At 45.0% G+C, this 22,831-nt stretch overlaps 1 protein-coding gene across 2 annotated transcripts in view; it reads right to left on the bottom strand.

Annotated features, from left to right (window-relative positions):
- Window positions 1–22,831, bottom strand: part of DPP6 (dipeptidyl peptidase like 6) — a 405,874-nt gene that overhangs the window by 240,590 nt on the left and 142,453 nt on the right. Inside the window, exon 1 of one of the 2 annotated variants that reach the window (XM_009085802.4) lies at window positions 10,076–10,567. The exons of the other annotated variant lie outside the window; for it this stretch is intronic. Within the exon in view, the coding sequence (XP_009084050.1) occupies window positions 10,076–10,132 (57 nt within the window). The 5' untranslated portion in view covers window positions 10,133–10,567. Of the gene's footprint in view, window positions 1–10,075; window positions 10,568–22,831 lie in introns of those variants that run through there. 2 annotated transcript variants of the gene reach the window in all.

The raw sequence follows: 22,831 nt of genomic DNA, 5'->3' as shown, positions 1-22,831 counted from the left end.
GACCCCTTTCAACCCAACACAAAAAGAGTTGAGAGGTTGGTCACAGTGTGTGATTAAGCTAAATTAATGACTCAAAATGCATTCCACATAATATGCTGTTATATGTTTATTGCAGTATCTCTGACAATCTAAATTAACAATAAATTAAAGTCTAAGTTGTGATTTCACTTCTGACAAATATCTTACTACAACTAAGTCTTAAATATCTGCATGTAACTATTTGGCCACAGACATAACGAAAGGTAATGGAGTCAAAAACTGCAGACTAATTGCTTCAGATGAAGCCTTATTATCTCTCCAATTTCAAGCTCAGCAGCACTTAAGCAGCAATACAAACTAGTTTAGCCAAAGCATTGTGAAACTTTGTGTAAAATTTACTTTTATTTTATATGTCTTATGATGTTATAAACAATAAAAGGAACAACCATTTGTTTTCAGACCGAAAAGGGATGTTAAGCTGAAGGGTAAAAAACCCCAACAAAACAACAATTCAGCCTCCAGATCTGCTTGTTTTTGCTATTTCATTCAAACTCATCCTCTTCCCCTTTCTGATGGCTCTTGGCATGTTTGTTTTTTAACTTGTAAGCTCACCTTGACTCTTCATAAGTGTTTCCTTCAGTCTTTCTCACCCTCCTGCACCATGAGACACACCCAAGGCTTGGTTCCCTGCTCAGCTTAGACCTGTGTATTTGTGGAGATGCAACGAGGGCACAAGGCTTTGGCAGCCTGGGGTGGGTGGTGGGTGCCCACCAAAGGGACACACCAAGCTTGAGGGAGCAGCAGAGAGATGATGTCTGGATGCTCCTGCTCCCTTGGTGATCCTCCAGGATCCCACCACTGCCTCTTCTCTGTAGGAACTCAGCACATCACTCCTGATGTCCAGAGCTACCTAGAGAACCCTTGGGGGGGCTCGGGAGCCTTGGAATGTCGCCAAAAGCACTTGGTGGATGGATTTTGATCCATGTAGGGATGTGCCACTGATGTATGAGGAGATGAAACCTGCGGGAATCACTCGGGTGTGAATGGTGAAGGGAAGACATAATTATAGGGTAAATCACAGATTTTGGGGTTTTGGTACAGGGGGATTGTGGAGACAAGATGGAGGAATCAGGGCATGTCACAAGACTCTTCTTTCTTCTTGTCATCCATCTTCTGTTGTGGTGTTGGCACTTGGGGATTGGTCGGGGTGAGGGTGCACTTGGTAACGAGGGTGATAGGTATTGGGGATAAAAAGTAAATATGATATACGTAGTTTTTGTTATAAGAGATGCAACCACCTTGGTGGTGGTCAGAGTGCCTTTAGCTGCCGTGCTGGTCAGATCCAGGTTGGACAGAGAAGGGACTTTGTAGATAAGAAACAATAAACAATTCTGAAGACCGAAAAAACCTGGAGTCCAGACTCATCTTGTGAGGCCCGGCGTGCAAGAACCATCCTAAGCGTGTGTGGGAGCAGAGACAGACAGCTGAACTCCATACTTCTCCATCCCAGCCCTCACCAGCTCTAACAAAACTGGTCCATACTCTGCCCATGATTATCTGTATTTCAGCTTGTTTAAGGTGCTTGTTAGAGACAGGGAAATGCTCCTCCCTCACCAGCAGAGCCAGGAGGTTGTCCCATCCTTTCACCAGCCCCTCCTGCCAAGGCCATTAGCCCATAGGCACAGCCCCAGGTGCTGGCACTGCAGGGCTATTTGACAAGACAAGATCCCAAAGTAGAGCCTCTGTTATGCCTCTGTGAGCAGATGTTGTTCAGCAGTCCAGGGCAAAACCCTCTCTGAGAAATTATGGTCTATCTGCACTTTTCACCTGCAATTTCTTTCACAAAATTGTATCTCATAATAGTAATAGCCCTACATTTCTTGCCATGACCATTTATCATGCAGACAGCACACAGGTTGTCTCTCAACAAAAAGCTTCAGCCCAGCAGCAGTAAGGGCAGAGGCAAGCAGGGCACTCAGGGGTGGGGAGTACAAGGGAACATGAGAGAAGCAGAGCCCTTTCCCTAAGCAAGAGGAGCATGATCTTGGTCATTTTTCTCCCTTTTGTTGCTTTGGGAATCTTTTTCCCTGGCAAAGACAGCTGCTGCCTTTTCCCCACCACAGCCCTCAAACAGAAAAGCAAGCCATGTCTCTGGTTACTGGGTTAGTTAAGTACTTGTTTTGAAGGCAGGGTGTTTCTCTCAGGGTATCTGAGAGCTGGCCAAAATAAACCCCTCTTTGCTGCTTTGCTCAAGGCAGGCAGGTGAGCAGGGGCCTGAAGCTCCTTCCTCCACAAGCATCTTTCACCACCAAATCCTACTTCTGCTTCTGTAATTCCCATAACCAGTCCAGGGAGTTGTCACTCTCCAGCCCACTCACCATCTCATCTCTCATGGATCACAGAGAAATTAGGGTTGGAAGGGACCTCTGAATATCAGCAGTTTCCTAAATTTTATATAGTAAAGGATGTTGTATAGTGAAGGACTTTCACTAAAGGAGGTGGGAAGTGGCCATGTCCTCTCCACTACCATCACACTTCAGAGCTTCCAACACCTTCCACAATTTTTTTCAGGGCTTTGTCTCTACACACACCAGACCCTGGGCTCCAGCCTTGGCTCACCCCCTCATCCTGACTTTCAGGAAGATGCTCTCCATCAGCCTGCCCAGCACCAAACTTCAGCTTCTGGCTTCCATTTCTGAAAGGTTTTGGTTTAACCTATGACCACACATATCCTTGGGTCACCATTCCCCCATTTCCATTTCCATTTAACTTCTCTGGCTCCCAATTATACTGCAGTAATTCTTCTGAAAAAAATATTAATTACTCCTTCTTGGAAAAGATCCCTGTATGATGCAATGGAGAGCTGAAAGGTGCATCTCCATCTTACCTTTAAGTATAAAATTGCTTCAAGTTCCCAAAATCTTAAAATCATGCAATTCTGTGCATTATCTCTCTCTCATTTGCAAGTTTGCTCATAACTGTCTCAAGTCCTGATAGCATTTACCTTTATCTTGATATTTTTCTGCTGAAATTCTCATTCATATCTAAACCTTCAGAATGAGTTTTAACTTTCAGGTTTTCTCCTGTGACCCTTTCCCTACATTCTCCAAACATCAAGAAATGCATCTCCCTGTTATCTCAGGCACTTGTGCAGCCTGAGTTACTATGGTATCTCAGAACTCCATATTTCACATGGCTGTCCTCAGGAGACTCCCAGATATTCCATCCCCCCCCAGTTTTAGGCAACATGGACCATCTCAGCAGAAGAGAAACTGCTGACTGCCACTAAGCACCCAACACTCTTGCTCAAAGCCACAGTGGATGTCTGCACACAGGAAGGACCAACTTCCATACTCCACCACTGAATTGTCATTCAAAGCCAACCAATAATCCCACTCAAAATTTGTCATTAAATCAGAAATTCATATTGACTTGTCTTTCCATTCTAGGCCCCCTTCACTGGTTTCAAATACAGGTCCCTCTCCAAATTTATGTTTAACAAAGGTTTCAAACTTGCTGCACCCCTCTCACAGTTAGTTCTTCACATCTGCACTTTGAAGGAGAGTGTGCACAGATTTCCTGGTCCAGTGCTTCTGGCACTCTCCTTTCTCTGATTCTATTTCATTTACTTAAATCCCACTTAAGGATCAGAGTGGGCAGAACAGAAAGGTGAAAGAAAAGATGAAAGGAAAAAAAAAACCCAGACAAAATATCAAAAAAGGTGAATGTAAAATATGCAGAATATACTGTGTTAAAAAATAGACATTACTGTACTCTACATCATTTTAAAAGTGCTGTCTCCTCTCACATCATCCAAAGTGACCATGATTCACCACAACTTAATGCCTGATAAAGATCACAAGGAAGCAGCATTAAAGAACTGAAAGCAGGTGCAACCACTGTTCATGAAATGCCTGTAGCAATGCACAGCACTGCTAATGGACCACAACTGCAATGACACATCAAATTCTGTAAGAGTCTTGTGGTATTCAAACACACCCCCGTGACCCCAGATAAACAGTGAACTTCAGAGGCAGATTATTCTGCCCTTATCCAACAGGAAAAGAAAAAAAAAAAAAAAAAAAAAAAAGAATTAATGGGAAAGAATGCAATACAAGTCACCTCTGCCAGGAATGGAGGGAGCAGCTCCAAGGACAGTGGCACAGCACATCCCACTTGGTCAAGGTATAAAGAGCAGGTAAAATTTACACAAGCTTAAGCAGCATCTTGCAGAAATGTATGAACTTCAGAGGCTGTGGCTTTCCAGAGGCCTTCCAGAAGCATTTCCACTTCAGCACTGGATACTGAAAAGGCTTCTCTGCAGTCTCTTGTTTTGAGACTCCAGTTTTACACCAAACAAGTTCTTTTCCACCTCTGTCTCCCCCTCCCCATTTCTTAGCTGACTGCATTCCTTGTGGCAAACTAACAGCTAGAAAAGACTGCCAGTTTGATGCAATTCCATACAGTGTTCTAGGGAGTGCTATTACAGAAATTTAATCTCTTGAGGAATAGATCAGGTACCATTAAGAGAATGGAAAAATGTTCTCTGTGATTCCTGGAGAAAGCCTGTGTTGGGTCTAAGATAAGACATGTAATTTAAAGAGTTGTTATCAAGAAAGAAAAAGAATTCTTTCATGTGAATAATTTTATTTTTTTAAAAAATTACGCCCTCAAATGGCAAATACTAAATAGTTCCATTAAAACTAAATAAATCTATTGTTTTCTATGCAAATCAGAGCTTTCTCCTTTTTCCCTTCTCTTTGGCAGACACCTCCCCAAAGTGGGCATTGCCCCTGATTTCTGCACAGCTGTAATAACCTGAGCCAGAATATTGCAAGGAGAATGAGGGATTCTCACAAGCAGGGCCTCACCTTTGGGATGTGACAGTTTTCAGCTCCAGCCAGGAATGTAGGAGCTCTGCTGTCACAAGTCACTGAGATAACACACTAAATTAGCTCATCTCCCAGGAGACTCACTCCCACCTGTTCAACAGCTCCAGGCCAGGCTCCTTTCAGCCCAGAGCTGGATCTGGGCACCTCAGAGCTATTCCATGGTGCTGTTCCATTCCTCTGCAGGGATTCTGTGCCACTGGGATGCTGCACTGGGGACTCTGACTGTGCCAGACAATGGCTCTGTGAATCAGAGCTTTCTTGTGAATTCACAGCTCAATCTGCTTACAAACATTCAGTTAAAATGTGGAACTTCAAACCTTGCTAGAAAAGAGAGAGGGTTCAGCAGTGGCTCTTTGTGATCTAGCATACAGCAGAAATATATTGACAAATAAAAGGGCAAAGTCCCTTCCCTGCTTCAAAGAGATAAAATTCACAACTTATAATTCACCACTGTACAGAACTGCCTGTTTACAATGGGAAGGGATCTTGCACTCTTTGGACATAATTTGTATTGCTCATGAGCTGTAGGGAGGCTTTGTTGTCACAGAGAATCAGGATTGTTGCATTCTTTCATGCAAAGCATGTAGAACCAACCAAGACATTTGGTACCCAGGGGCAGTGATTTTCTGGACAGCAGCCAAGTGAGCAGAGAAGATCTGGAAATATTTTAAGTCACACCTCAGAGGAAAAAAAAAATGTATACAAGAATATCTTTGGATACAGGAATGTAGCTCACATGAAGTTATATTTGTTTGACTTTTAGTTCTTTTGATCCTTTCAGAACTGCACTACTGACCAGATCTCTCAGTTGTACACAGCTACCACGCTCTCACTCACATTTCTAGTAGACTCAGAGTATAGAAAGTGGCTTCATTTCAGATGATGCTTAGAGAGAAGATGCTGAACAGCTACTAAAGAACATGCACACAAGTCTGGAATTTGTTTGAAATAATGCCCCAATCAAAAAAATGTATTTGGGACCTCAGTATCATCTCTCTGACTTTCACAGGGTGGTACACACCACTTCCCAATGTGAGCACACCCATATTTTTTAGTTTAATCTACTCTGGGAATGAATTAACAGCACAGGACTCAGCTCACAATGACAGAGAACATTTGCCACCTTGCAGGAAGACAGCAGGGCACACAGGAATTGGCATCCCCTGGTACAGGAATCCCAGAATTGCCTGAATTAAAACAATACAGGAGGAATCTCTGCATAATGTAGCTGAAGTGCACACTTAGCTACTTATTTGGATAAAGTTACACAAGTAGAGGCACATTTCAGCATAGTATATTAGATACTCCAACTGTACTCACTCTTCAAGATACTACAGGCTATTTCTGTGAAGCAGAGTGGCAGGGGAACATTAGCAGCATGAAATATTAATCTTTCCATCATTTTATTCTTGAGTCTGGCCTATGTTTTCCAAGTAAAATGTGTTCTCTTTCCACTTGAAGACACCACACCTCTTATTTGGAATTCCAGCTGTTCTGTAAAATTCAGAATTGATTACCTTAATGACAGCTAATAGGCAGAACTGTTCTATTGATCTGATTCCACTCCTCCACGGAGCCCACTTCAATAAGGCAGCCCTCAAGCTATTTTATCTCCTCACTTATTTTTTGGTCTTTTACATGGATTCCATGCAGTCATTAACAACCTTGTCTAGGACACGAGCACATTTCAGAACAGGATCTTGCTCCCCATAAGCCCTTGACAGTTCTTCTCTGCACAGCAAAAGAAATGAGAACAATCCTTATCCTCAGTGTTCAAATACCCAATTAACCAATCAACCCTTTAAATATGTTTTATAAAAATTGTTCTTTGAGAATCTGTGATCCTGTTATACTTGATATGCTGAGTCACTTTTTAAAATATTTAAAAGACTCATTTTTAGCATTATGCCTGTTACCACATTTTCATTAAAAAATCAGCCTCCTTATCTTTATATATGACTGCAGAGCTATTTGCATTCCCAAAGGCCATTAAAAGTAGCAAGAATTGGGCTAAACTAAGATAACAAATTTACAGGCTTATGTTAAAACACAGAGATCTTCAGCCTGTATAAATAGCTAAAAGAGTTGTCAGAGTACTTGACCTGCTGTTGCTATTTTCTTCCCCTTTTTAATGGAAAAGTGTTTTAATGGCATATCCACACATCCAGCTAACAAACCCCAAGGGGGAGGACAAGATTCTCCAGTCCTCTTGAGCCAGATCCTGAGTCTATCAGTGTCTTTGCCACGCACTGCTGAGCCCTGGGCTGAGCAGGAAGCAGCTGTGTTAATGGTGCACTGCACTGTGTCCAACTCCAGCCCTTGGAACAAGAAGCCACAGCTGCCTCAGGAGCAGCCAAGTGCACAGAGGCAACCACGTCCTGCTCACATCTTGATCAAGCAATCACAACTTGACAGTAACAGACAGCATTACTTATCACTAACAGAATGTTCTCTGTACATGATGTCCAAAAGACTTCGAGTTCAGACCCATGAGACAGATAAGCAAGGAGATAAATGACTGGAATTCTGAGCAGTTTAACTGGCATGGAGGTGAGCAGCATTGCTTATCAGAAAGGAATTGCATAGAAACATTTTTAATTACCTGAAGAAGAAAGGGATTGCCTGCCCTCAGCAGCTAAAGTAGTGCTTTGCTTATCTCCACATCCCAATCATTTTCTAATTATTATCATTTTTGTAAATCTCAAGACAGAACACGACTTCATTTGCATATAGACACACGAGTCTAAAGTAGATTTTTAAATTTATGCCTGCAAAGATTCTGCAGATGTTTTAAAACTTTCCCCACCCTGTTCCTGCAGTATCTTTTCATGGCCAGCTTCTGTTTGGGTTAGTATGGTAGGACACAGCACAGATTTAAGGCAACTGTGACACTTGCTTGCCTCTGGATCCAGGGAATGTCACAGCAAAGAACACAGAAAAGGGATGGACAGAATCTCTTACGACAGCAGCAGCTGCTACTGAAAAAGACTCAGTCCTCTACAGCCAGACCATCACTTTGCCTTCAATTTTTCTCCAAGCTACATTTTTCAGTTTCTTGATCACTCTTAAGCAAGGAAAAAAAGCTCAGTAATTCTTGATATGCATAAGCCTGGAAATAGAATTTCAGCTAGAAATAGAATTTGAATAGAGCCTTTTTTCAGTTATGAACAGTAAGGGTTTAGATCTACTTTTGGTGTTGGAAGATAAAAGTGCACTCAAATCAATAGACAGAGATTGGATTCAGCCCCCCGCTGTCAAGCCATTTTACTAATAATGTATTGTGAAAACAATAAAAGAAATGATGGCAGTGAGCAAAGTTGCTCACAGACTCAGACATTAATATTCATCAATATGATTGATATTTATATATTCTTGATATTTCTATTTCATGCTCACACTAGGGCAGAGCTGAGAGAGCACGTACTTCCAGAATATTTAAGTGTACTATTTGGGTATAATTGCAATTCAGCCAGTTATGGAATATACTCAATCAAGATTCTGCATATACTAAAGACCTATTCTGAGCATTTGGCACTTCATGTAGGAAGACCAAAGTAGCAAAGACATGGCATGCCAACAGCAAAATGGCATTAGACAGGTAAAACTACTTGAAACAAAACCACCCCTGCTATATAAAAATGCAGCATATACTTCTTGACTTACAAAACTCAACACTTTTACACAGCTTTAAGGAAGGGGAAGGGACAGCCCCATAGCCTTTGTTCAGAAAAGGCACTTATAAACCCCTGCCTCCCAGAAACACAGGTAGACTCATTTTAACCTGCAGCAAACAGTGACAAAAATATATATTCCAAAAGCATTGAAGAGACAAGAAAAGTCCAACACCTGCAGGGTTAGATGAAGGCATAGTTTTTTAACCCCAAATACCAAAGTTGTTTTCTTCTTGTTTTCTCTGAACCATTGAGCCTGCCTGTTTTGGTCATTGGTAAATGTCACCCTGAAAATGCAGATTATATGATGCTATTTGTGGTGTTTATTGTCTTCCCATGCTCTCTCCTTCCTTAAAATACTGTACCAAGAAAAAAAAAAAAGGAAAACAGTACGTTAGGCTCTCAGTCTATCACTCCAGGAAGAACTATTTTAAGAATTAATTTGTGACCTGAGAGATCTGTTTAAATTATCCTCCTGTGCTGTCCTAACCAAAGATTAAAGTGGAGAACTTCCAATGTCTTAAGGAAATGAGGAACAATTGCAGAACTGGAGGGTTTGGGCTCCACCGCGGTGCTCCAGGCACGGGGAGGGGAAGGTGGGGATGAGAAGGGAGATGTTGATCTGCCAAGTGCCCCCAGAGCCCAGCAACCTTCACCAGCCTCAGCTGGAGCTCCGAGATCGCAGCCAGACTTTCCCTTATGCCACCACTTCTTTAATTCTCCCCATCCTTTACAGCTGAGGATATAGCCCTTTTTTACTGCCACCCGCTGCTTTTTAGACAGGGAAAGTTTTACTTCATTCCATCCTGGTAAGTGCAGGCAGAGAGGAATATCCTCCAAAATACAGGCTTGACAGAGAAAATGAAATCTTTAACTTTCTACCTCTCCAGAAACACATAAAGCCCCTACCAAGAGAAATAAATTACCCGAGTTCAGATATGCTGTGGGCACAGCAATTTTCCCCAAAGCCAGTAGGAGTTTTGCCTGCTTGCAGCTGCTTTTTGCCCCCCCTGCCATCCCTGTTGCTCGTGCACAGCCTGGGCACATGCTGGACCTAGAAGTGTCCCTCCAAGACAATGCCAGGCAAGAAAAATTCACTGAAAGTGCATGACAAAGTCAGAAGCTGAACACGACTTTTGCAATTTTATATCTATCTGCAGAGGGGCTTTTAAATACCCTTGCCCCCTTCTTCCAGTGAGAAAGGGCCTCCATCCCAACATACTCCCCCTCCCAGCACAGATGTAAAGAACAAGTTACAGAACAAACCTCTATCGCCTTCAGCAAGAGGTGCAGGCTGTTGAAATTAGCACAATTTCAGCTTTCCCCCCAAGTCTCCACACACACCGAGAAAGCAGACCTTGAACCCAGCTACACAGCACTTCCCTCCTGCCACTGGCTGGTGACTCAGTTGACAATTTTAAGAACACACACCAAAAAGATTTTTTTTAAAAAAATTATAACCATCATACGAGAAACACAAAGCTACACATTGCAAATCTGTATCTGTTTGAAATTGAGGAAAATAAGCATTACCTGGTCTTGCTGTTGGGCTTGTTTCCCTGATGCATTTTGCTCCTTGGCTGTAGTCATGCTCACCTATTTGTGCCCACTGCAGTGGCAAACAGGATTGTACTCTGTGTGTGTGTGTGTGTAAGCTTGTCTGTGTGTTCAGACATACACGCACACACACACACACACACACAAAGACTAAAGGGATACGGATGAGTAACTAGTCCATCACTTAATCACCAGCTGAGAAATTTCCCACCCCCACAAAAAGAAATAAATAAAAATGCAATGTAAAAAAGCACTAGTCTGGCTGTCTTCCCCCTTGAGCCTCTAAAATAAAAGCAGAAGCAGGAGCAGAGAGAAGGATGCTGTGGGGGCTTCTTCAATTAGCAACAGCCTCTGCAATCGTCACAGAAACAATGATAACTGCTTGGCAACCAGCAACTGGCAGCTCGGAGCCGGAGGCAGCGATGTGGTCCTCGCTCCCTCCCCACCTCCACGGCGGCCGCCCGCTCCTTGCGCATGCACCGGGCTGCCTGGGCTGGCGGTGCGGCTCGCCGGGCTGTGCGCGGTCGGCACTGCTCCATCCCCCTCCTGGAGCGGCGGCGAGCGGGGCCGCTGCCCCTTCTGCATCCCCGAGGGGCCGCTGCCCCATCCCTCATCCCCGAGGGGCCGCTGCCCCATCCCGCATCACCGAGGGGCCGCTGCCCCATCCCGCATCACCGAGGGGCCGCTGCCCCATCCCGCATCCCCGCGGGGCCGCTGCCCCATCCCGCATCCCCGCGGGGCCGCTGCCCCATCCCGCATCCCCGAGGGGCCGCTGCCCCATCCCGCATCCCCGCGGGGCCGCTGCCCCATCCCGCATCCCCGTGGGGCCGCGCACCCGCGGAGTTTCTGGCAGGCGCGCTCTCGTCTTCTCTCAACTTGCGGAGGCTCCGTCAGTGCCCGGCTCTGAAGCAGAGCCGTGCCAAGGGCAGCCCCTGCCCAGCAGAGCCGTGCCAAGGGCAGCCCCTGCCCAGCAGAGCCGTGCCAAAGGCAGCCCCTGCCCAGCAGAGCCGTGCCAAAGGCAGGCTCTGCCCCACGGCCAGCGCGGCTTCCGAGGATGCAGCGCGCTGCCAGGGGTCGCAGCGATGGGACCGACGCTCCGGGGAGCTGCCCCTCCCTCAGTGCCGAAAGGTGAAACGTGGCCCCCAGCCTCCCCCAGCCCCCTCCATGTCCCCGATGTGACGGGGGCCACCGTGCGTGTCTGCTGTGGCAGCTGCCATGTAGGTCACGTTGCAGGGTGACACACGGGCACGCGATGCCTGCTGCAGCTCGCTCCCTGCAGCTTCTCTGCCACAGCAGAGATCTCTCCGACACATCAGAGCTGTCAAAGGAGCCTCCCGAGCCCGCTCGCCCACCTGGCTGTCAGCACGGGGTGACACGGGCTGTGCCGAACACGGGGCACAGAGCCAGAGCCACGCTCCGGGATGGAGCCCTCGCATGGGCGGACAAAACTCCGAGCAGCATAGTTCGGTATTTGCTCGGGACTGATGCCAGCCCTCACTCACCCCAACACTTGCTGACACGAAAATGCCACGTTTGCTGCCCCTCCCTCCTTCACCTCCTACCCAGCACAGCCAGGATGGGGCCCAGAGCTGTGCTCAGGGCTGTAGCGCTGTGTAAAGCTCAATGTTCTCTCACTCACGTGGTACTGGGATCTCGGCTGAGCCTGCTAAGGAAAGGGAACATCACAGTGTTTATCTGACAGGGAAGTGATGATGCCTCATTTGTTCCCCATTTTTACAGCACGGATTTATTATACAAGGTCACATTCACCAACACCACTGCAGTCAATGTCTCCTTACACCTGGGGTAGTTTTGATCCTTGTTTCAGGAGCAGACCAAGGCCAAGCCAAGTTTCCCTAAAGATATTTGCAAGGCACCACTCAGACTCCCTAACTGTTTCTGCATTTTCACCATGACATTCCCAAGAGTTCATAGGAACCAAGACATAAAGGATCTGCAACACAGAATTGTGCTGGTAGTAAACTGGACAACCTTGCTTTTTCCCTGGTGCCACAATCCAGGCAACAGCTCATTTAAAAAATAAGTGAATAGCACCTCTCTAACAAGAAACAATAATTTGCATTCAAATCTAACAGCCTGTGTTGATTTCTTGCTGAATTATACTTTGACACAGTCCTAGCTTACATTGCAATTCCACCCCTTTAGTCCCCATAGTTTAAGTCACAGTATTTTCTAAATGTTTACTGTGAGGTTATTTTTCATACATTTTTCCCCAGCCATCAGAACAGAATTGTTTTCAAGGTTTTATATAAGTGGATCAGTTTGAATTTTCCAATTGGCTTGGTCTACTTTTCTACCTGTTGTGAGTGGTAATGAAGGCTTCCTTTACTCCCCACTTCTGCTATTTTTCTTTCCAAGAGGAATTCAAATGAAACAAAACTGTGTTTGGAATTGGTGTGTTGGTTTTGTTTTGTTTTGTTTTGTTTTGTGGTTTTTTGGTTTTTTTTTTGGTTGTGGGATTTTTTGTCGTTCCAGCTGTACATGCTGGAAATTTCTGCAAAACAGATCCCTTTTTAAAATATGGGCCATTCACTGTGTCCCTGACCCCTCAGTACCTACACTGGCAATCCCTAAACTTAATTGCACCACATGCCCTCCCCCTGCAGAATCAATTCTTTCACAGTAAACAATTTAAGACACAGTTTTAACTGTTCTGGAAAAGGCCACTCTCCCTTACAATGTAGATTTTTTTTCCCACTAAGCTTGTTGTTGGACACAGAAGTTAATTGTGCTAATTAGTCCAGCAGTTAGCTATGCAAATGCATGTGGCTGAGCCTCATTACAGGATGCATTAGGAGGCTGCTGTTCTGACTGCATCTCCCAGTGCTTGGCACAGCCACCCCAGTGTTTCTGAAATGCCTTGATCTCCCTGCCTGGCTGTGCCTCCTTGTCACCCCTGACCAGGGCAGGCTGTCCCATCCCCCCAGGTGGCCACCAGCTGCTCACTGCCTGAGGATGTGGCAGCAGGGGCAGTGACATCCTCAAGCTCTCTGTCACCCTCCTGCCTCAATCAAAGGGGTTCTGAGGTTGTCATACACCTCCTGGGGAGACACTGGAGGAGGAGCAGTGGCCACTGCCATTCAAAGTGCTTATTAGTCACAGGCAGACAACGACCTCCTCACACATCAGCAGGGTGAGGCTGTCCCCCCTGACCTCTGAGCAGTGTTAGGGTACCAAAGCCATTGCTTGGCTGAGTCATCACTGATGAGGGATTAGCACACCCCTATGAAAGGACAAGAATCTGCAGCTGCCAGAGCCAGCAGGCAGAAGGATGGTCCCAGACAGCCCCATCTGGGGCATGGCAGGAGGCACGGGCAGACAAGGACCCTGGGAGTACAACCTTCCCATCCATCCCTCCCCAGAGCATCCCAGCTGATCACAAGGATACAGGGAGCAGGTTGTTCCTCCCTGCCAGGGTCAAATATACAACAGGCTGTTCAACCTCTACTACTCACACCTGAAAGTTTTTGTCTCCACTCCCTGCCCATGCCATGGGAAGGTGTCAGTCTCCAGACTCACCCCCTGACCACACAAACTGCATCTCCATCATCAGCAACCCATGTGGTCTGCACTGTGCCACCACTGGGACAGCTCAGGAGCCCACTCTGAGCACACACAGCTCTCCTCATTAACCAAATGCACGTTCATGCCAGCTACAATGACATGATTGCCATCCCCAGCCTTGACAACAATCACCTCCTCAGGCACCACAGCAGGACAGAGCCAACTCCCTCCCATCAGGAGAGGAGCCAGCAACAAGTGAAAGGAGCTGCTCCAGCTTCTCAACTCATCTTCACCCAGAGTGCTTGTTTCAACAAAATCATGCAGCACTGCAGTAATACAGATAATTTTTAATTACCTTGTAACAAATTAGTCACACATGTCCTGGAGCATTTTTCTGTTAGAAGGAAAGTGCTTCATTCTCCTGAGACTGGCAGGAACAAGATTGTGGTCTGGGATCATTCTTAAAATTCTCCTTGGAGTTCACAAAGTCACCACAAAGCTTCTTCCTGCTCAAAGATTGTTGAAAACCTTGAACACTGCAAAGAGGAATTAATGTTCCAGTGGATCTGGAGGATAAGGTGGGACAAAAGCTCAAACTGCCATCACCACAAAGACTTGTGAACTCTTAGGAGCTAAAGCACAGCAACACTTGATAGCAAAAGGAGCAGTTTGTGTCTGCTCCCAAACATTTTTTAGCAGATCAGGGTGCAAGGCCATCCTTGATTCTGCCCTTCCCTGGCAGTAGAGGTGCCTGGATACAGAGCAGCTCCTCTATGGGAAGCAGCAATGGGCTCTCAGGAGTCAGTGCAGAGCATTCCTGCTCCCTGTGTGTTACAAAGGCCAGACTCACCAGCAGCCTAAGCTCACAGTGAGCCCTGCAGCTGCACACATCTGTTCCAGGGAGCAGAGACTAAGAGCAGTGATAAGCCTGCAGCAGGTACAGTTATTCCTTCTGCTCCATTGAAACCTGGGGCTTTAGCTGTACCACACTGGGTTATTTATTCCCTTTCATTGCCACAGCAAGGAAGTTGAAGCCAGTGGGCAAAGTGAGTAGAAATTAATTCTATTTGATTAACCACACATTTGATCACTCTGTTAATGTACTCCTTTCTCCAGATAATGACTATATCCCATGGAGAGCTACACATCTGAAATTTTGGGGGGGGGTGGGTCTAAGCCATTAGCACCATTACAATACTGCACCCCATTAGTATTTGGGGTGCAGTAATGTGTTACCTCCAGCAGAACACACCACACAATGTGGTTTTATACATCCAGCCCCTCTGAGCTTCACACTTGCTGGGTGTTCCCACTGGTTTGGCTGATTTGCTGTCAGTTCATGAAGGACACAATGCCCAGGGAAGCCATGGCAAGAGAAAAATCCACTCAGAGGTATGTTACAAAGGAAAAGGTGTAAGGGCTACAGGTTTTTAGGACAGTTATATAGGGAATAAACATTTTAAAGACAACTCAGGAAGAGAGGCAGCCTGCCAGCACAGGCATCCACTATGAGAAAGATGAGATAAATCTTTAAAAATGTTACAGCCATGGATTTTAGCATTCAGACATTGGAAGTCAATACTGGCCCCCAGGATGCAAGGGGAACACTGCTCAGTGTGTGTTGGTGCTGCTGTCCAAGGTGTGGAGGAAGCAGGGTGGGGACACAAGGCTGGCAGCTCCTGATGGAGCAATGTTGATGTTCAAGGTCTCCCTGAACAATCCTCTTCTAAGACCAGCAGCATCCTCCAGAAAAGGTAAATCCACTCAATCTCCGCGACTGATAAAACACCTTTGGTGTCTTATTGCACCACCGTTCCCATTTTCATAGAGAAATTCAAAGAGGAACAAAAAAGAAAGGTCCATAAAAATAAAGATGTCCATGGTACCAAGATGTGCCAGGGCATGCTGGTGCTACTCAGTCCCAGTGCCAACATCTCACCCACACAAAAAAGAATGGCACAGCCCCTCCCCTTCTGGACCTGCATGGCTCAGATGCAGTGAGTCAGAGGGGGCTGTGCCTTCTCTGCAGATCCCTCTGGAGGTCAAGGGCTCCTCATACAGAAGATGCCAAAGAACAGAAAGCTGTAAACCCATGAGGGCTGCATGGGTAGAAGCTCTTTTTACAGGAGTTTGTGCTTAAGATGCTTCAGAAGCAGGCAGACATTCTGGCTGTTCATTCTGGAGATTTCTGTTCTGTGCTCATCTGAATGAGCTTTGTAGAGGGAGAATTTAATTTTGTTTTGTTCAGAAAGCACAGTTTGTGCCCTGCCCCTCTCCAAGAATGTGACAACACTAATATCACATTATTGCACAGCAACATCCCCAGTTGGAATTAGGAATTGGAAACACTTAGTGGGAGATCAGCTGACATCAGCCCTACTCCTACAAAGGCTGCAGAGCATCTCTATTGCCTACACACCATCCCCAGCACTGCTTGTCACAATAGCTCCTATTAGAAGACCAAAAAAACATTTTAGCCTTGTTCCAAGTTAATCCCTAGCTTTGGCAAGATTTCTCAGTTGTCAATGGACATCCCAAAACTAATTTTATTATAAAAGAAAGGAAAATCTTTGGCCTTTAAGGATATGCACTAATTAGCTTTATCTTGCATCAGCCCTGCTACTGTTGCCCCCCTCTGGTTGTGTCCAGCATGTTGGTCCTACCAAGGGTCACTCATGGGAGAGTCTCTGTGTCCAGAGGAATTTTCAGAGGCTCCATTGAGGACCTCTCTGTCTTGGGGATCCAGTCAAATGACTTTCCAGATTTCAAAGGTTCTGTGAAAGGACTAGAGGCAATAACAGATTATGAATATAGTTACAGTTAAAAATACATCACATTTCCATTACGCATGACCAAAGTCATTAAGAAAGCATGACCAAAATCATTAAGAAAGCAATCTGGTGTGCTATTTTCATTTAACAGATCAAATCCCGTTTATTCACTCAATGCCATTAATTAGTCATTTGCATGAATATCTGTTCCTGCAGGGGATACACTTCAAAATGTTCCCACAAGTAGGAGAACTCCTGCTTTCTGAGACAGCAGGTGTGTGGCAGCAGGGGACACAGGGACAATGGGCATTGCAAGAACAACTTGTGTGTCTGCATAAAAGTCCTGTGGTGTTGTTACTATTTGCCCATCAACAAAGCCTCACTAAGTTGCTTTTTTTTCTATTTTTTTTTTTTTTTTTAATCTTGAGCAGGGGAAGGTGGTTTAAAATTATTATAATAGGTTGATTTGAAGCACTGTATTCTGCTGCTTCCCATTTCTCGCTGCCACTCCGAGTTCCAGGACCCCACAGTTCATGGTAAACAAATAAAACAACACAGGCATGCAAGCTGTGAAGAAGTCTGCTCTTTCATGCACAGCTAGAGCTCTTTTGCATAGCACTTTCCTGCCTGGATTGGAGTGTGTCTCTGGGGAGCACAGCAGGCAGGTACTTGTGCTCTTCTCACTTCAGGATTCTGCACCCACTTTGGTTTGCCTACCCTAAAGATCAAGTGTGGCAGTCAGATTTTCTATTGAATTAGTTAACTGTTCAAAAACATTACTTTGAATCCACTGTGGGGTTATTTTGTATATATTTTCATACATCATTCCAGTCTCAAAGGCAGGGGATGAGCAGTGCCACAATTGTTTGACTCTGTGTTATCCCTGCAAGGAATACAGACCCGGCTGCTGGCTTTTCTCTGCCCCTCTGCCTGCTCCTGCTGGTGTAACCTTGGCAGCTGCACTGCAACAGCTGCCTCTTTCTCACTTGTTTATCCATGTGAGAGAGACTTCTGAGGCCCCACCTTCAGTGCCAGCTGTGAATGGTCTCCAAATTGCTTTTTCAAAGTTTACTTCCTCACAGTCTGGCTCAGTGTTCCTGCTCCCTGTGCTCTTAGGGATCAATATTCACTGACATTTCCCCCCCATAGCTCCTGGTTATTTCTAGGTAGCATCTGAATTCCTTCCTTATTGACTCAGTATGTCTTCTTTTAAACTGTTGTTTTAGGAGTGGAAGAATTTATTTCTCAGCTCTTTTTTCCCCTTCCTTCCTTCCTTCCTTCCTTCCTTCCTTCCTTCCTTCCTTCCTTCCTTCCTTCCTTCCTTCCTTCCTCCTTCCTTCCTTCCTTCCTTCCTTCCTTCCTTCCTTCCTTCCTTCCTTCCTTCCTTCCTTCCTTCCTTCCTTCCTTCCTTCCTTCCGCACTTCCTTCCGCCACTTCCTTCCGCCACTTCCTTCCGCCACTTCCTTCCGCCACTTCCTTCCGCCACTTCCTTCCTTCCGCCACTTCCTTCCTTCCGCCACTTCCTTCCGCCACTTCCTTCCTTCCTTCCGCCACTTCCTTCCTTCCGCCAACTTCCTTCCTTCCGACACTTCCTTCCTTCCTTCCTTCCTTCCTTACTTCCGTCCGTCCTTAAGCTTACTTCCTTCCTTCCTTCCTTCCTTCCTTCCTTCCTTCCTTCCTTCCTTCCTTCCTCCTTCCTCCTTCCTCCTTCCGCCACTTCCTTCCTTCCGCCACTTCCTTCCTTCCGCCACTTCCTTCCTTCCTTCCTTCCTTCCTTCCTTCCTTCCTTCCTTCCTTCCTTCCTTCCTTCCTTCCTTCCTTCCTTCCTTCCTTCCTTCCTTCCTTCCTTCCTTCCTTCCTTCCGCCACTTCCTTCCGCCACTTCCTTCCGCCACTTCCTTCCGCCACTTCCTTCCTTCCGCCACTTCCTTCCTTCCTTCCGCCACTTCCTTCCTTCCTTCCGCCACTTCCTTCCTTCCTCTCTCTGAATAACCACAACATGTATTTTGGAAGTGAAATATCCAGGTGAGAAAATGTAAAAGACACCACCAGGGAGGAGAAAATACCCCCAAATCACTGAGAATCAAGCAGAGAATCCCCATGTTCACAACATCTGCAAACACATTAGGCTGTTTAGCAGCCTACCGCTTGGAAAAGAGAGAGCCTCATCTTCATTTTTAGCTCCAAAGTGATTTATGGGATGAATAAATGATCTGCATATAAGATGATGACTGGTTTAAATGTAAATGTTGTGAAAGACTTCTTATGTAAGCACATACATTGCCTGAGAGATCCTTGTACATAAAAGCTGCAGCTGGAGCAAGTGGCTTTTTAAGCATTTGTTTTATGAAGTACACTTTTCATCACAATGGTTGTTATTTTTCATTTACTTTTATATCAGCTTTAACCAAAAAAAAACCAATCAAAAAATACTTGAACTCACAACATGAACCATACACTTTTCATAGTGAGGCTATGCAAAATAATGCCAGTGTTAAATGGCTGAGAAAAACAAACATTCATCTTAAAGGTGTCTCATACTTGAAAGTTGTACCATGACAATCTCTGAAGTCTCACAGGTGATGGAGGCATAAAGACCAAACCACCTCAGTTTCTGACCATAAAACATGTGGATCCTGCAGGCTGGGCAGGCTGAGCCCACCTTTGGCCATTTGGAGAGGATCTCCTCAGGACTGCCATCACCTGTAGCAGAGGGTGTGACCACTGGGCCCTGAGGAGGGGTGACCCACTGAACACCATGTTAGCCTCAGAACTTCTCTCAGCTATTCCCAAACAGCACCAGGAGGTGCAAAGATGTCACCTCTGCCACCTGCACTGGTGTTTTCCCTGGTGTTCAGTGCCTCCCCAACAGGCTCACAGGAGCTGGATGGGTTGTGGTGACCACTGCCCTCAGTTTCTGCTGGGGGCTATGATGGCTGTGAGGATTTGTTAGCTGGTGTGGTTTTTACCAAGTATTTCTAGACTTCTTGGGATTAAATCTGCTGTGGTAAGCATATGTTGCTGCATTCCTGCTAGCTCCGTGGTAGATAAGATTTTCCTCCAACCTAAAATAACCTCCTTAAGAGTCTGAACAATAAAAACACTGCCAACACTTGTCTTCTCTGAAAGAGGCACAAAGGGACCCAAAGCCCTTCCTGTCTGCTTCATGTCTTTATTTTTGGAGAAGGCAAACCCACAATGTTTTCAGATTTCTGTTCTCAAGTCTGAAAGTGGAAGGAAGAGGCAGCAAACAACACTTGGGCAGAACTCCACTGAGCAGATAAAATAAGGAATGCACAGATTCATTTCACCTCACTCAATTTCCCCCTGTGTGCCTCAGTACCCACCCTGTATTCACCTTTCTGGACTTGCACACTACATGTAATTATCCCAGAGGACACACAAAACTGTTACTGGTATGTTGAAAGCAATGGTAAGTGGAAATGCAATTTATGGAAAATGGGGAACTGGAAAGGTCTATTCAGAACCCCAGTGGAGAGGTACAAGTGTGTGCTTGCTAAAATAGGTAAAGGAGAACAGAATTGCCTTGTTACTACTGTAACCTCAAGAGTAGCTTCTGCTGGGATGAAGAAAACAGAAACCAGAACAATGCCTTGCTCCATGCTTTTTAAGACTGAGCAACAGTTTTGATGTGCCACTTGTACCACCTATGAGAGCTTTCATTTTCACAAGCCTGCTAGTACTGTGTCACTGTTTTAACTGCCTCAGAGAGGTACTCTTCTGCTCTGAGGACACTGCACCAAAGCAGATTCCCAGCTCACTTGTAGCCAGATGACAGAGTAAAGAAAGTGGAAACCTTACAGCATGATGTACAAACACATGCAGTACATAACTGCCCAAACAGAAACCTAAATAGAATAAATAATTCAAGTAGTGTGGTGAGGAAGTCCTGTTCTCATGTATTTATTTGATCTACCTCTAGCACAAGAAAATTAATGAAGAAGAGATGCGTAACATCTATATATCCTATACATCTTCCAGGGGACAGCAGGGCTCTGGGCAATGTATGAGGAGATGGAACCTGTGGGAATCACTCGGGTGTGAATGGTGAAGGGAAGACATAATTACAGGGCGAAGCACAGATTTTGGGGTTTGGGTACAGGGGGGTTGTGGAGACAAGATGGAGGAATCAGGGCATGTCACAAGACTCTTCTTTCTTCTTCTTGTCGTCCATCTTCTGTTGTGGTGTTGGCACTTGGGGATTGGTCTGGGGTGAGGGTGCACTTGGTGATGAGGGTGATAGGTATTGGGGATAAAAAGTAAATATGATATTCGTAGTTTTTGTTATAAGAGATGCAACCACCTTGGTGGTGGTCAGAGTGCCTTTGGCTGCCGTGCTGGTCAGATCCAGATCAGGCAGAGAAGGGACTTTGTAGATAAGAAACAATAAACAATTCTGAAGACCGAAAAAACCTGGAGTCCAGACTCATCTTTTGAGGCCCAGAGTGCAAGAACCATCCTAAGCGTGTGTGGGAGCAGAGACAAACGCCGAAACCCCATACACACAGAGACAAAAACTGAGCCCACTCCTCTTCCAGCTTGCTGTTATCCTGCCCTGGTTACAAGAGGAGATGCAGGAGCACTGAGAACCCACCAGGATGGGCAGCAGGAGACCAATGCCATGTGCTCAGATCAGGCTTTGCTGTAAACAGTGTGTCCTGAAAAGCCCTGGGTCAGTGCCCAGCTCTGCCTGTGGAGTATCTGCAATGGGTTACCTTTGGAAAACTCACAAAGTTTCACATTCATACATGAACTTATGCTAGAAGAAAGTTGCATCACCCATCACTGCATTCTCTCTTGAGCAAATCAGAATTTTTGAAACAAGTAGGGGCAGATTTCATCAGTCCTGAGAACACTATCAGCCTTTTATTGCAAATATTACCCAAAGACATCTTTTTGGACAGATTTTCCAGGGATAATAAGCCAGCTTAGGGCTTATATTTATTCATGGAATCAGCAGTCTTTTCATTTCTATTGTTCATCTCTGTAGATCAAGACTTCAACTGGTGTGGGAAGTGACTGCAGGATGGGATGTTTAGAGGCTTAATCTGCAAGAGCCTGAAATAATAGAAATAGAAGTTGGCCAGCTTTAAAATAAATAAATAAATAATAAATAAATAAATAAATAAATAAATAAATAAATAAATAATTCTATCTGCCTTATGGAGCAATCCAGAGCACCAAGTGAACTAATTCTCACCTTGAGTTGCAGTTTGGTGACACCAGAACAAGCAGTAGTTCCTCTGAGAGGATTAATATGAGCAGAAAATGAAGAGATTGATGGGCAATGTGTCTGAACTCAGCATGAAAGGGAAACTGTTGCACAAAGCTTTAACAGACATCATTCTTCAGAAGTACCTGCTTATCACTTTGCCCCTTCCAGCAGTCAAAGAAAAGTCAAAGTACATGGGAAAACTCTAAGCAACAGATCAGGCTTTTAATTATGTCCAGAAATGAAGAGACAAGCTTTCCAAAATAGATAAATCTATTTCCAACTTTTGCCCTCCTTCATAGATGCCAGAGACAGGCTGCATGTGATTAAAAGCTACAAAAATAGCAGATCCAGTCTTGCAAGGATGCTTTCAATTGGCATTTTCTTTCAACTGATTTCACTTCAGATAATATTGGCAGCAGGATGCCACAGACCTGATTAAACAGTTCATCTCAACCATTGAGTGCCAGCCTGAGATTGTTGGTTCAGCTTTGTGGTAGTGGTAGAAGGCAAATAAATATTCACTTACAGTCCACCCAGCACTACATCTTAATACTTTCTTATCAAGTGGTCCATTAGGATGGCATGAATTGTAATAAAATGAACCCTTTTCTATCTCACTGTTAAATAAACTCTGCAGTCTCACATTCCTTGATACAAACACATTCTCCAGCCACACAGAGGATTCAGACAGCTGCCTCAGAGAAACCTGCTCTAAAGATTTCATTTTCTCCCCAATAACAATATGGTTTGTTAACAGAAGTTTATGCAAACACAGATGGTAGAATAAGCCCTTTAGGATGCAGGTAGGCCTTTGGTGAAAGAGCAGAGCTCACAGGGAATTGTAGAACGTGATACCAGAACATCTCTTCACTCTCTGACTCTCCTTCCATAAGGAAAAGGGGTAGTTAATTTGTTTGGGATTAATTATTTTTTGAATACAGAAACTTAAGTATATTCATCAGATTTTGCCCCATAAATGAGGTTTAAATTTCTATAATCAGAGATAATTGATTGCAAAGAAGTCTGATAGAGCTTCCACCCTGGCAAAATCCTGTACATCGTCTTCTCCCAGACACTGAAGCTCCTTGATGTTACTCTGCCTCTGTGAAGTGGCCCAGACTGGCTTTAAGTGCAAGGCACATCAATTTTGAAGCCTCCTTACATAGTCAGAGAAAATGCAATGCCAACAGGAAAAATGAAC

The sequence above is a fragment of the Serinus canaria genome, chromosome 2 (assembly GCF_022539315.1).
Source record: "Serinus canaria isolate serCan28SL12 chromosome 2, serCan2020, whole genome shotgun sequence".
Taxonomy (NCBI): Eukaryota; Metazoa; Chordata; class Aves; order Passeriformes; family Fringillidae; genus Serinus; species Serinus canaria.
Note: the sequence above shows the minus strand (reverse complement) of the source record. Positions and strands in the feature narration are given on the sequence as shown.